This window comes from Lynx canadensis, chromosome X (genome assembly GCF_007474595.2).
Source record: "Lynx canadensis isolate LIC74 chromosome X, mLynCan4.pri.v2, whole genome shotgun sequence".
Taxonomy (NCBI): Eukaryota; Metazoa; Chordata; class Mammalia; order Carnivora; family Felidae; genus Lynx; species Lynx canadensis.
In genome coordinates this window covers 15,436,429-15,450,038 of record NC_044321.2, presented here as the reverse complement: position 1 = coordinate 15,450,038, position 13,610 = coordinate 15,436,429, and the positions used below count along the sequence as shown (strand labels likewise).

The 13,610-nt window shown below is 44.9% G+C and overlaps 1 protein-coding gene across 4 annotated transcripts in view; it reads left to right on the top strand.

The window, feature by feature from the left end:
- The window catches only part of SH3KBP1 (SH3 domain containing kinase binding protein 1), a 334,711-nt gene that overhangs the window by 161,902 nt on the left and 159,199 nt on the right, over positions 1 to 13,610 (top strand). For all 4 annotated transcript variants that reach the window (XM_030304713.1, XM_030304716.1, XM_030304714.1 and 1 more), the window contains one exon: positions 10,189 to 10,292. In XM_030304713.1, the coding sequence (XP_030160573.1) occupies positions 10,189 to 10,292 (104 nt within the window). The remainder of the gene's footprint in view (positions 1 to 10,188; positions 10,293 to 13,610) is intronic.

The following is a 13,610-nucleotide window of genomic DNA, read 5'->3' as shown; positions in this document are numbered from 1 at the left end:
GAACTCAGGCCAGGGACACTTGGGGAAGTGTCACCCTGGTACAGTCTGCTGTGGGTTGTTTAGATTAAAGAACATCCTGAAAGGCCAAAACCACCCCCTGGGACTGGCCTAGGGAAAGGGGAAGACCCGGAGACTGCTTAGCCACATCACTGACCGTGGTTTTCAGTATGGTTTCTTTATCTTGCTCTGATGGGGAGGGAAGGCCGGCAAAAAGAAAATTAGTTGAACTGGCATAAATCATTCACAAAGGTGCCTTTTAACACGTTAACGAATGGTAAGACAAGTGGAAAAAAGGGAGGGTGTCAGGTGACAGCGAACCCTTCTGCGAAGTAGGTCTGTCCCCATTGTTCTGATTTGAGACATGAGAAAACTGAGGCGAAGGGCCACTCAGTGGCAAAGAGCATGAGGTAGTCGTAGTGCTGGTTATCCACTAGGTTATCTGTCGTTCCTGTGTCGTGAGTGAGCAGGCTCAGAAGATGGACACAGCCCCCCCCCCTTTCCCCCTCACCCCTCCCAGCCCCTGCCGCCGGGAGGGAGATGGCTACGCTGTGTGGTCTGTGCACTCAGGCCAGGGAAAACGACCTTGGATCCATAACTGATAGGATATGGCGGCGGCTCTGATCAGAGTAATAACTAGTCTGGGCTCCAGGTGTGGAGCTGTTTCTCCGGGCTCACACCTCCCATTGTCGTCAGGGACCAGCCGCAACCGGTTCAGAGCCCCCTTGATATTCAGCCCGTGGCAGCCACCTTTCTGCCTGATCCAGTGGCTTGGAGAATAGGAACTAACTTTACTCTTAATGTCATCAAAGCATAATCAGAAGAATTAAGTTTCATAAAGCATAATTATTTTAACAGGTGACCGTGATGATTTTTAAAAATTATTACAGTGTATTACTACATGCTCTCTGGAAAAACAAATTGATGTGCAGAAACATTTACATGAGTCTGTCTTCACACTCTGCTAATCCCCCTTTCCAAAAATACTACCGTTAATTTGGGGCATACCCTTCTATACCCTTTTCTATCCTTGCACAAGCGTGTTCTTGTACATACACACCCTTTATTTCACCCATTAAATTGTATTAGGCCCTCACATGTTAACTGAATGTTGAATGAATCCATTTATTCATTAATAAACATTTCTTGAGCACATACTCTATGACTAGGCTCTGGGTGATAAGAGTAAATTTTGGAGTCTAGGGTGGAGGTTATAGAGGGAAGAAGGGAGTGTAGTGTGTACGTGTTTACAATGTCGGGAGTATATTTCACATATTAATGTATTATGGACGCCTTTTACATGTCAGTACACATGGAACCGCTTGCTTGATTTAAAAGGCCGCTCAGATCCTTGCGTGGCCTGGATATACCACGTGGCCGTTCCCTCTCAGCGGACATTCAGGGTGTTTCCTGTACAGATCTCTGCACATATGCATTTACTATTAGATACAATGCTGCCCTGAACCTGCTTATGCATATATCCCTCCCTATTTAAGTATTTTCTGTCTTTTAATGGGACTACATTTAAAATCCAACATACATAATTTCTCGCTCAGGTAAATCCCTGCTCTGCTATCTGGTGTGGATGATTGACAGTGGACCATAAACGCGAGTATATCACGCATTGTTTAATATCACAGATGCTTCAGACTATGATGTTAGTGGAGAGTGAGGCCCTTTTGACCCCATGGCAAGACGATGGGCCACCATCTTTCTGTCCTTATAGCTGCAAAAATTCCAGGTGGCATTGGCTTTTTGAAAAATTGTGGTGAAATACAATGTAAAATTTACCATCTTAGCCATTTTGGCATTGGCTTTTCAAAAAGCACACGTTGAGGCGTGCCCAGTTTAACACCAGGTTGAAGCTTTAACTGTTTACTTCTACCCTTTCTGTCCTTCTCTAGGACCCCTCTGACTGTCTACAAAATTTTTGTTCACAAAACAGTGACCCACAGACAGAATGTGGAATAGGTACTCATTAGTTCATTCATCCATCGATCCATCAAGAATGGATTGAGTGTCAAAAAAAAAAAAAAAGAATGAATTGAGTGTCTGCTCTAACAGGCACTGAGCTAGGTGCTGGGATCAAAGACCGGTGAAAGAGGGTCATTGGCCCCCAAAGGGGGCAGCAGAAACACATCAACTGATGATGATACTGTTGTTCAGGTTTTCATCATGTTTTTCAGACTTTCTCTGTCTTTCATTGTCTTCTTTTGGGCTGTCTGCCTGCTTCTAGGCTCCCTCCCCCAAGCCATCCTGCACACCTCTGACACCAGCCACTTCTCCCTACATCACTGTCCTCACCACATCTTGTTGTCATTTCTCTGTCCAGAAACCTCCTCTGGTCAAGTCCTCATCCTTAACTCATCATCCAGAGTACCCTGGAAATGCACACCTAATCTGCCTTCCTGGTATTATCTTGGGTTGGTGGAAGAAAAGAGCTGCAGACCACAACTTACTTAACTCATGTGCCTCCTACAAGTTATCCAGCCTTTCTGTGCCCATTCAGAAAGATGGGGCCAGCATCCCTAAGCTCACAGGGTTGGTGCAAGAACTTAAGCGAAGGCATGTGACATGCATAGCCCGGTTCTTGGCACATAGTGGACACCTAATCAGTATTTGTCTCCTTCATCTCCAACAAGACCCCGTTGATTTTCCTTATGTGACTTTTGACTTTACCTACCTCCCTTCCCATCACCCATGGCTTAGAGGCCATAATAAATGGTTCCCTACTGAATCTACATTTTTCTCCTGTATTCTGGTGGGACTTGGGAGCAAATGAGCACTGGCATAATTAAAACCTCTCTTCAGATGAACCTTCCCTTTTTGAAGTAGCAGGCACGTGGATTTACTGTTTTCTGCCGTGCAACGATATTGATTATATAGCCCTAAGAGAATCAAGGAGGCTCATCTCCAGGGACCAAACAGTGCTGGTTAATTAAATACCATACGTTTCCGCTGTAATGGTCCAGCCACAGCCAGAGGGTTTGGCGAGAAAGACCCACTAGTTCCTCATTTTTCTGGCATGCCATCAACCTCTGAAGTGTCCTTCTCTTCCTCTGAGTTATGTTACATTGAAACAGGATGAGGAGTAGGAATGTTCCCGGCAAAGGGTATGATGCTGGGTCCAGCAAGATCAGCCATTTAACTGTCTCTCTTTCCTTGCATGCCAAATCCACTGGATGTTTCAAGGAAAAGGGACGATTCTCCACATGTATTTTGTTTACTTGGTATTGTCTTTCCATCTTGAAATAGGAAACCTGGCCCCTTGCATAAATTGAGGTTTCTGACTCAAGAATAGCCTCTTCAGGAATCTGGAATCTGCTCACTAACTTGGGGAGTTGCTGCACCCCCAGCACTAGTGGCTCATGAATCATAGCAGAGAGTGCCATCTTTTCCATCCCCCAGTCTCCCAGGAGCACACTTCCGGAGCTAGAGGCTGTTTGGTGCAACTTTTCCAAAGTTCTGTGAAATAAAAATCACAGCGTGGCAGCATTCACCTGGGTTATGTGTTAGGCTAATATTGCCAGATGAGACAGGTTTTTCTCCCTTTTGGGAAAAGAAGCTGCACGTTAGAACCTGTATAGCATGGTCCTGGAAAATCCCATGTCTTTTTGGACAGCTGATCTGTCTGGATGTGTCTCGATCCTGTTTGTTAGACTCACCTGAGGAGCTCTTAAAATACAGATGCCCAGGCTGCATCCCAGACCATTGATAAAGGGTGGGGTCTGGTCATTTGTATTTTTTCCTTTCCCCCTTCAAATTTTTATTTAGAAAAATTTCAACTGTACAGAAAAGTTGTAACAGTATTACAGTGAACACCTATGTTAGCAATTTGCCACATTTGTTTTTTTCTCTCTCTGTGTGTATGTATATGTATATGTATTGTGTACGTATACACACATACACACACACTCCTTTTCTCCTTAAACAATTTGAAAGGAAGTGACAGATACCAGGACACATCATCCCTGAATACTGTGGAATAAGTTCATTCTCCTATGTAACTACAATAGGATGAACGGACACACTCCGGAAATGTAACATCAATATAATGCTATTATCTAGTATTAGTCCATATTCAGATTTCCCCAGTTCTCCTAATAATGCCCTTTATAACCTTTTTAAGAGAATCGAATGCAATTAAGGATTGCATTATATTTAGTTGTTGTATCTCTTTACTGTTTTTAAATCTAAAAGTTCCCTAGCCTTTTAAAAATTGTATGTGATAGTGACTTAAAAATATTTTTAATTTTTTTAAAGTTTATTTATTTTGAGAGAGAGAGAGAGAGAGAGAGAGAGCGAGCATGAGTGGGGAGGGGGAGGGAGGGAGAGAAAATCCCAAACAGGCTCCACTTTGTCAGCGCAGAGCCCCATGTGGGGCTCAAACTCACAAACCATGAGATCATGACATGGGCCGAAATCAGGAGTCAGACACTCAACCAACTGAGCCACCCAGGTGCCCCTTAAAAAAGACTTTTTAAAAAATCACGTCAGTTTCTGTAGACTGTCCATCGGTTTGGATTTGCATGATTGTTTTCTCACGGTCAGATTTAGGTGAAATGTTTGGGGTGGAAGCATTCTGTAGGTGATGTTAAGTCCTTCTCCACATGCCACATAAAGAGTCCCATTATTGGCGATGTGAACTTTAAGGCTGTGTCTCTCCAGTTTCTCCATTCTAAGAAGATCATTTTCCTTTCGTAATTAATAAATAATCTGTGGGGAGATACTCTGAGACTCTTTACAAATCCTAATCTCCAACAAGCTTTCACCCAGTGGTTTTAGCAACCACTGATGCTGGCCAGAATCATTGGTTGCTATGATGGTTATAAAATGGTGATTGTCTATTTCTATCATTTCTGTATTTATCAGCTGACATTCTTTTTCTAAAGGAGAACTTTCCCTTCTTGCCCCGTACCTATCTATCAAATCTTACCCATTCACCTAGCTAGGTAGCTGGCAACCTAGCTACCTCTTGAACTTATCAGTCTGGGCTCATGAATAATTTTGGAAGTGAACGAATCATTATACAACCTTCAGTACCTGCTGGAACTGTCCCCAACTTGGCCAGTGGAGGCCCCATCAAGCTGCTCTCTGTGTCCTCTTGACATGACCCTTCCAGTGTTTGAGCACTTCATGGTGATAGCGTTCGTGGCTGCTCCATTCTCACTTTGTATTTGCTTTGCCCCAGCCTCGGGAAAAGCCGTTATTCTATGGAGACCTAGTTCCTCAAGGACCGCTGTTTAGAGTGTGGAAGGCTCCCCAGGTGATTTCAATATGCAGCCAAGCCTGAGAACCACTGGTTAGAGTCCTCTAAAGGGAGATCACCTGTTCCCACAAGGTGTTTTCTCCTAGTCACCCGCTGTTACCCGTTGTCACCTGTAATTAGTGGCACTGATTTGTTGTTGAGGTTTAGATTTTTGTGGGTAGTGTCACATGGTGAGTCAGGTTTAAATGCAGGTCCCTGACCCCAACTTCCCAGAGAGTACAGTTCCATAGATCTTTCCTGCATTTCAACCTTCTGACATAGGTAGGTGGTCCCCAGGCCACATCTGGAGAAAATGCCAGAAGTAACTAACCCTGGAAACAAAATCGGGGGCTTTTTCTAATTTGCTCTTTGACCTTTATCAATGTTTTTTCTCTTGCAGTATGATCTCAGGATACTGCCATGTTCCCTAGGCATGCGATGAGGATCCATTTGATTAATTCAGTGGGTTCCTTGAAAATCTCAAATGATTTAGACCCTTGTGGTTGCACTGGTGTTCTGTCAAAGAGGATATGAGATGTAAAAAAAAAAAAAAAAAGACTGTGTGGGTGTTGAAAGTTTTTAGTTGATCCAAATAATTTTTTCAACCACTACATTATTTGTTGTTAGATTTTTGTGGTCATTGAATGAATTGGCCTAGTAAAGTTTTCACATGTTGTAAGACCCTGGAAGGCTCTAAAATATAGATGAGTGTGCTGTCTGTACGTGGGTCATGGCACCCTTTTTAGTTTCTGCTATGTCATGTTTAGAGAGTGTGAGTGTACTTCATTTCCTCCCTTTCCAACCAGTTTTATTTCATTAAAATATCCGGCAGCTATATCCTCAGTATCCAGCAGCTGTAAGGAAATGCTCCTGATCTGTGGTTTTTCACTTCCTGGTTTCACATTTTAACCATGTCCCACATTGGCCCGGCGAGTCCTTTCTGCAGTCTCAAGACCTATAAGTGAGCATTCTTAAGAACAGTCAGACACGGGAGGTGGTGTCCCTGGAGTTGCATCTGCTCGCGAGCTCTAAGACCTCGGGTAGAACACTCAATCTCTGTGTTTCCTTGTTTGTGAGAAGGGGGTTCATTGTGAGAATTAAGTGGGGTAATACATACACAGTACTTAGCAGTGTCTGGCACACAATAAGTGCTCAATAAATGCTAGCTGTTATCATTTTATTAAACAAAGCTGACCATGAATGTAAGGTCACGGACGAATGGGGCCGAGTGAGGGAGACTGAGTGTGCCTGCCTTGCCCTCTGTGTGCCGATATTTCTACATATGAGTGCACGGTCATGCATGTGTATTTCGTGGCCATCGTGCAGTATGACAATAAAGGAGAGACATATCAAGTATCCCCTGTGAAGTCTGCCTTATCTATACATTTTTTGGTAAGCCACGTGCACATATACATTTGCACATGTGTCCGTAAAACTTGTGTTTGTTACTTCTTGCAATTTCATGTAAGGAGTTAAGTGGTCCGGCCTAGAAAACGCACGCAGTGACAAAGGATGGTGGCAATGGCCCTGATGTGAAGGAGGAAGAACCTGTGTTCTCTCCTCTTTCTGGTTGTTCTAATACAGATTTGTCTTGTTGGCCGTGATCAGCAAGTAGATGTAAATTTCTCTCATGACTCAGTGTATCCCATAGAAAAAAAAAGCCCATTGTAATGTGTTAAAACTTGAGTTCACGTGAACTGGGCCCTGGGTGTGAACAGCTCAAACTAAGGGATCCTAAACCACGGCTTTGGGCAAGTCATACTCGTTTTTCTGCAGTTTATACCGGCTGTTGAAACGAGATGACGTTGTTGTTGACATACCTTCTCAAGGAAGGTCAAAATGGACCAGTAAACATCAGTGAAATGCCAGGAGAGGAAGAAATGGCAAATGACATCCTTAAACTCCCTTAAGTTTTGGATGGACAGAGGCAACTGAAATGCAGTGTCTCCCATTGTCAGACACCCACCTCCTTTTTTTCCTAATGTTTGTTTATTTTTGAGACAGAGTGTGAGCAGGGGAGGGGCCGAGAGAGAGGGAGACACAGAATCCAAAGCAGGCTCCAGGCTCTGAGCTGTCAGCACAGAGCCTGACGCGGGGCTCAAACTCACGCGCCGTGAGATCGTGACCTGAGCCAAAGTCGGACGCTCAACCGACCGAGCCACCCAGGCACCCCCGTCAGACACCCACCTGAAACTGGACTTTAGGTTGGGTAGACCTGGTAACAGTGATGTGTAGAAGTTGAGACCTGGAAGAGCAGCAGTCCAGGAATTTGGGTACAAACCTCAGGCTGTGTTGCACAGTATTGCAGGAAGCAGTTAAGTACAGAATTGCCGAGAATTTGGGACAAGATGTGAACAGAATTGGTTCATCCAGCATTGGAGGCGAGCTCTGAACTCAGACCAAGGAAATACTGCCACTCACTAGCTTGGTGTCTGTGGGTAAGTCATTGAGCCCCAGTTTTCTCATTTGCAAAGTGGTTGCTCATTCTGGCTCCTTTCTTTTTCTTTGCAAGCCATGTGGTTGGCAGGATGAGATATGGTGCTGGATACCAGAAGTGCTTTAGAAAAGATTGCCCGCTATCCCAGTGCCAGAGGGAAAAAACTGTTACTACCTGGGGTAAGGTCGGGTGGCCTTTACCATCAGTACCCTCTGGATATCTCTCTGTGACTCGCTTTTCTTGGTCCTGTATGTTGGCATTGTGTTTTATAGGACTTTATGCCACCAATTAAATAAACTTCTTAGAGGCTTTTAAGAAATGTCGATTAGCCTGGCAGACAGAAACTAGGAAATGTGTCATTCTTCCTGATACCAGACAGGGCTTTATGGAAGTCTGATGCAGAGATTTGGTTCAAGAGAAATCTGATTATTCTGTTCCAGGTCTGTTCTGAGTCTGCGGTGTCAGTCTGTTGTTAAAGAATACATCACTCTCTCTTCTGCCATTTGCGCACTACTGGGCTAGATGCTACTTTTTACAGAGGGTTTTGTGAATATATGAACCTGCATATAACTGTGTTTACCATTTCAGCTAACACTGGGTCTTCAGATGTTATTTTCAAGTCACTTTGGTGAGGGCTGGTGACTTCTGTGCTTACAAATGTTGGGTTGTAGACATTTGTCATGTTTACTTGTTCTGTGTTCAGATTTGTATCTGCAGAGTTTGCTTTTGATACAACATCGAGCGAATAAAGGTCTTAAAGATTTATAGTAGAACTTCATCTTCAGAGGTGTATGTGGGGGCAAGAGAGTCTCAGGGAGTAGGAGATGGGTGCCAAGACCGCCTCGTTGTCTAGACCTCCTCAGATAGGATGAGGGATCTGTACCCTTCACAACACAGAGCGCTGGAGTTGCCTTCTGTCGCTTTGGACGCCATGGAATTGCGGTAGAGTTCTTTGCCCTGCAGACCCACTCTTCCTGACTCCCCACAGGGAGAAGCCATGCTCCGCGGGAGAGCCAGGCCCTCCATGGGTGGCCCTGTGCCACCTGCCAACAGTGCAGCCAGCGCCTGGCAGTTGGCCTGAGAGCTCTGCGTTTGTCCTCGTCAGGACCAGGGGGCTGGGGGTTCTGCGCCAAGGGGTGGAGTGTATTTGTGCAGTCGCCAGAGACGTGATTAGACAAGGTATCGATTCCGAACTCCTGCCCCCTTCCTTCTGTTCGACTCTGTTCTTCCTTAGTGAGGTTCGGGCAGAGAAAAATGGAACAGAGAGAACTAGGCCACGGGCTTTTGAAAAATATTGATCTGTGAGCACATGAGATGTAGCCCAGACCTTACCCTTTGTGTGATGTCATGCTGCACGGGGGCCTTAATGTGGCCTGTGATCGCTCCTGCAGGGATTTGCTTTCTTAGGGAACAGACTAGAAAAGGAAAAGAGTCACTGTAGGCAGTATCCAAAAATAATGTCAGCGTTTCTAAATGTGTTGGCTTGAAGTCGGTGATCCCTTTGGTTTTCTAGGCCATGTGGTGGCAGGAGGGAGCACTGTGAGGTGGTCAGCCTTGAGCAACAAACTTCCGAGCAGTGCTGGTCCCAGTCCTTCTCTTCGGTCCACCTCTCCCCGGCTTGGGCCTCCACTGCTGTCTGTCTGTCTGTCTGTCTCCCCACCCCACCCCCATCACACATACCACATGCATGTTCTTTCTGCCCGCAGTGCATGTCTGTGGTGTGGACACTTGCATTTGTACTTGAACCAGCTCTGAGCCAGGGCCTCCCAGTTGGGCCGCTCTGCGTGAGTGAGATGCTGTACCCTTGAGTGTCCTCCGGTCAAGTGAAGTGTGGTCCTGGCTTTTATCTTGATTTGCCTGGGTTGGCTCTGTGTAAGCAGCCAGGCCTCCTGCTAATGGGTCCCCTGGGACAGAGGGAAGAGGACAGAAGTGGATTTGTTGAACCCCTCTGGGGCATTTGAAATGGCACCAAGAGCAGGCTGAAATCTAATCAGCCTTTGCTTATCAGGCCTGAGTTCCACCACATTGAAAGGGTGATGATTAGTAAGAAAAAGGCCAGGATGCTTTATCTTTTCCTTTGCACACTGGGAAAAATTTCCTCTGCCTTGCTAGCATTAGAAGCAGACCATTCTTTTTACTCTACCACGTCACATCAGCTTTCATTAAAAATCAACGGCAGCAGATACAAAGCCCCACCCACGGAAACGCGTTTAAGGCAACACTGTGCGCCAGCGCTTCGGGGCTGGGGTCTTTGCCTTCTGCACCAGCGGATCGGTTTCTCATCTCCATGCCTTTCGACCCAGCAGCTTTTAAAAGACCAAGAAGCATTGCTCTGCTTTCTACTGCCTCTCTCTGAGACCAGGGCTGCCGGGCGGGCCTCTAGCCATGTCCCAGAGAGCGTATTTGAGACAAGTCAGCTTAATTGCCTGCATGCCTAGGAAGCCTCTCTTTAAAATCTAATTTTGAGACAAGAGCTGTATCTAAATATCTTGCTTTTCCCGTTCAGGCGAGCGACGGAGGCGCCGCTGCCAGGTGGCATTCAGCTACCTGCCCCAGAACGATGACGAGCTCGAGCTGAAAGTGGGCGACATCATAGAGGTAGTAGGAGAGGTGAGTGTGCCACGCAGGGGGAGGGGGGTGGGTGGCCTCAGGTGGGCTGTCAGAACCCACCCCCGGTTGGCCTTGTTGTGGTGGATGTTAGAGCTTAAGGAGACCTTCGACGTTGTCTAGTCGAGTCTCTTCTCAGAGGAAATGGGTTCCCAGAGAGGAACGCCACCAAGCCCATTAGGAGCAGGTGTGGGCCGTTGGAAATTACTGTCTTTGTTGAGTACTTCTGAGGTCCCAGCCCGCTGCCCCGCTTTTCTCCCCCGCTTCAATGGCTAGGAGACTCCTGCCATCCAGAGTGACCCTGAACCATCTCTAGAGGGTGAATTCAGTCTTCGTGGTGGGGCACACTGTGGATTCACAGGGAAAGAAAAGCGACATTTATCGAAGACCTAGTATAAGACAGATGTGACAAGGTTCTTTGCACGTTGGCCCATTGGCGGCCCATCACAAGCGCCTCATTTTGTAGATGAGAAAAGAGACTCGAAAGACCCTAGAGGAGTCAGGGCCGAGTGTTAAAGCCAGGTCCACGTGGCTGGAGACCCTAGTTCTTTCCCCTGCACCACGTTCCCTTATTCCTCCTTGGTCCTGGCTGCTCAGAGCCAGCCCTGCTGGCGAAGTGCCCTGCCACACACTGGCACAGGCATCTCAGACCCAACCCCTCCGTCCTGGGTGTTCGTGGATTTCAGACTTACAGCATCATCATTCATTCTGATTCAACACATGTACCTGTATATAGAAATGCCCTTCTCTGAGAGCCTTGGTTTCCTGAGTACCATTCGACCTTACAGAACCCCATGATTTACCAAAAAAAAAAGGAAGCTAGAAGTCAAGGAGGAGATTAAGTGAACTGTGGCATGGGTCCAAGTAGCAGGGCTGATGCTAGCCACCACATTCCCTGTTCATACAAACATAAAATGAGCATGCGTCAAAGCTTTATGTAACTCATTAATGAGGGGATCTGCAAGATGGTATGGTTGGCTCAAAGAGAATTGTGGAAGAGGAAAGTATTTATAATGACTTGAAAGAGAAAATACTTGATTAAGGTTGCTAAGTTGGATGCAAAACTACATCGTGTCCCCGCGGGGCAGTAAACTATACCCTTTGAGGTTATCTTTTCTAGGGGATAAGGCACTTGTATCTCTGGCAGTCAAGATTTATTTTCATTGCTATCTGAACAGAATCATTCTCATCACTTTTGCTTTTCTGCCAGTTTACACCCGCACTAACAGAATCATAAATAGTAAATAGGGCATCAAACAAAGATACCTGTCTCTAGAGAATCAGTTACCGGGACTCCCAGTATGGCACCTGGAGGACACAAAGTAAGCACGTGTGCCTATCTCCCACTTTTTGGAGAATTTGTATTCATGTGTCATTCGTTCACCATTTTGTATCCCTGTTGCCAAGTCGGGCACACGGGAGCCGTTTGTTGAAAGATGAATGAGCAAAACAGGAACGGGCAACAGAGGAGAAGGTTTATGCCAATGGTGAAAGGGACACATTCCTTTTTCCTTTTTTTTTTTTAATGTTTATTTTTGAGAGAGAGAGGGAGAGCGGGGGAGGAGCAGAGAGACAGGGAGACTGAGGATTGGAAGCAGGCTCTGGGCTGACAGCAGAGAGCCTGGCGTGGGGCTCAGACTCACCCACTTTGAAATCATGACCTGAGCCAAAGTCAGATGCTTAACTGACTGAGCCACCCGGGCTCCCCAAGGGACACATTTCTTAAGACCAAACCCATGGAAGAAATTCCAAGAGAAATAATGAACAGTGTGACTAATTAAAAAAAAAAAAGAATTAAAATTTTGGTATAATTTGCAGCGAGTTTAGCTAAAAAAAAAAAAAAAACAACAGACAAAACATTTTGCAAGAAACGATCATAAAAAGTTATTATATATATCATATATGAAAATATATTAAGAAGGTACTGTAACAATGATAAATGGTAGATAATTGTGTCATAGACCCAAAGCCCACAAGGGGAAAGAAAACTCTTTACCATGAGAAACTGTTCCACACTGCTATTAATGAAATAAATGCAAATTAAGACAATAATGGGTTCCTGCTTTTGACAATCTCGAGAAAATACTTAGCGGTAAGACTGTGGCTAATACTGAGAAGTGGTGACTTTGTGCATATTTCTGATCCTAATATGAAGCTATTTAGCAAGGTATGGCAAGAGCTGTTAAAATCTGAATTAACAACCTTTGAGCCAGTAATCTCACTCCCGGGAATTTATCCAAAGAAAATGGTTAACAGAAAAAAAAAAAATATGTGAAACGCATAATTGCTTGTGATGATGAAAAATAATCAAGAGAGGGAATAGTTATGTGAATTAAGTGATATTATCCAGCTAGAAGATTGTGAAGACATTGATTGAGATGGTAAACCCAAGAGGCCTTTAAATCTTTATTTATTACAGTACTGTGTTGTGATTTTCTGTTAAATTCCGCTAACCTGAGAGCTTTTCAACAGCAGGGATCTGGTTTTGATCGATCTTTCTATACATGGTACTGGAATAGTGCCTGAAACCTGATATGTACTTTAATAAATGCTTGCTGAATAAGTAAATGGAAGTATGAAAAGATTCTTTTACAAAATAAATGAATAGATCAGGACACAAACTTACATACACTAGGACACAGCTGTGTAAAATATATCTCCATGCATGTGATCAAAGACTGAAAGGGAACAATAATTGAAAATGCCTGGGTGGCTCAGTGGGTTGAGCGTCTGACTTCAGTTCAGGTCATGATCTCGCAGTGAGTTCGAGCCCCGAGTCGGGCTCTGTACTGACAGCCCGGAGCCTGCTTCAGATTCTGTGTGCATCTCTCTCTCTGCCCCTCCCCTGCTCGTGCTCTGTCTCTCTCTCTCAAAAATGAATAAATGTTAAAAAAATTTTTTTTTAAAGACTGTTGGTTAAAGAAAAATGCTTGTGTCACAGAAGATGGTTTGTTCTTTAGTGTTGCAATAATGTTTTAAGAAATACAAATCAAGATAAGGAGAATCATTAACAGCTTTCTGGGAAGTCGTGCCCACCCTCACCTGCCTGTTGGCTGTAGGGAAGGCAGGTGTGGATCGCTGAAGGAGAGGAGGGATTGCAGGTGTTCCTCTTCTCGCCTAGATGACACAGGGTGCCCTTCGCACCTTTGGCGCTAGTCTCCTGTTCACTCACTGCCCTTCCATTGCTCGGCTTCATGAAGGGCTTGCTGCAAATCGGAAAAAGGAAAAATATGTAGCCTATGATAGTTATGTAAAACAAAATGTAAAGGTTGGCCTTTTAAACCATATTTTATTTTTTATTAAACACATTTTTAATGTTTA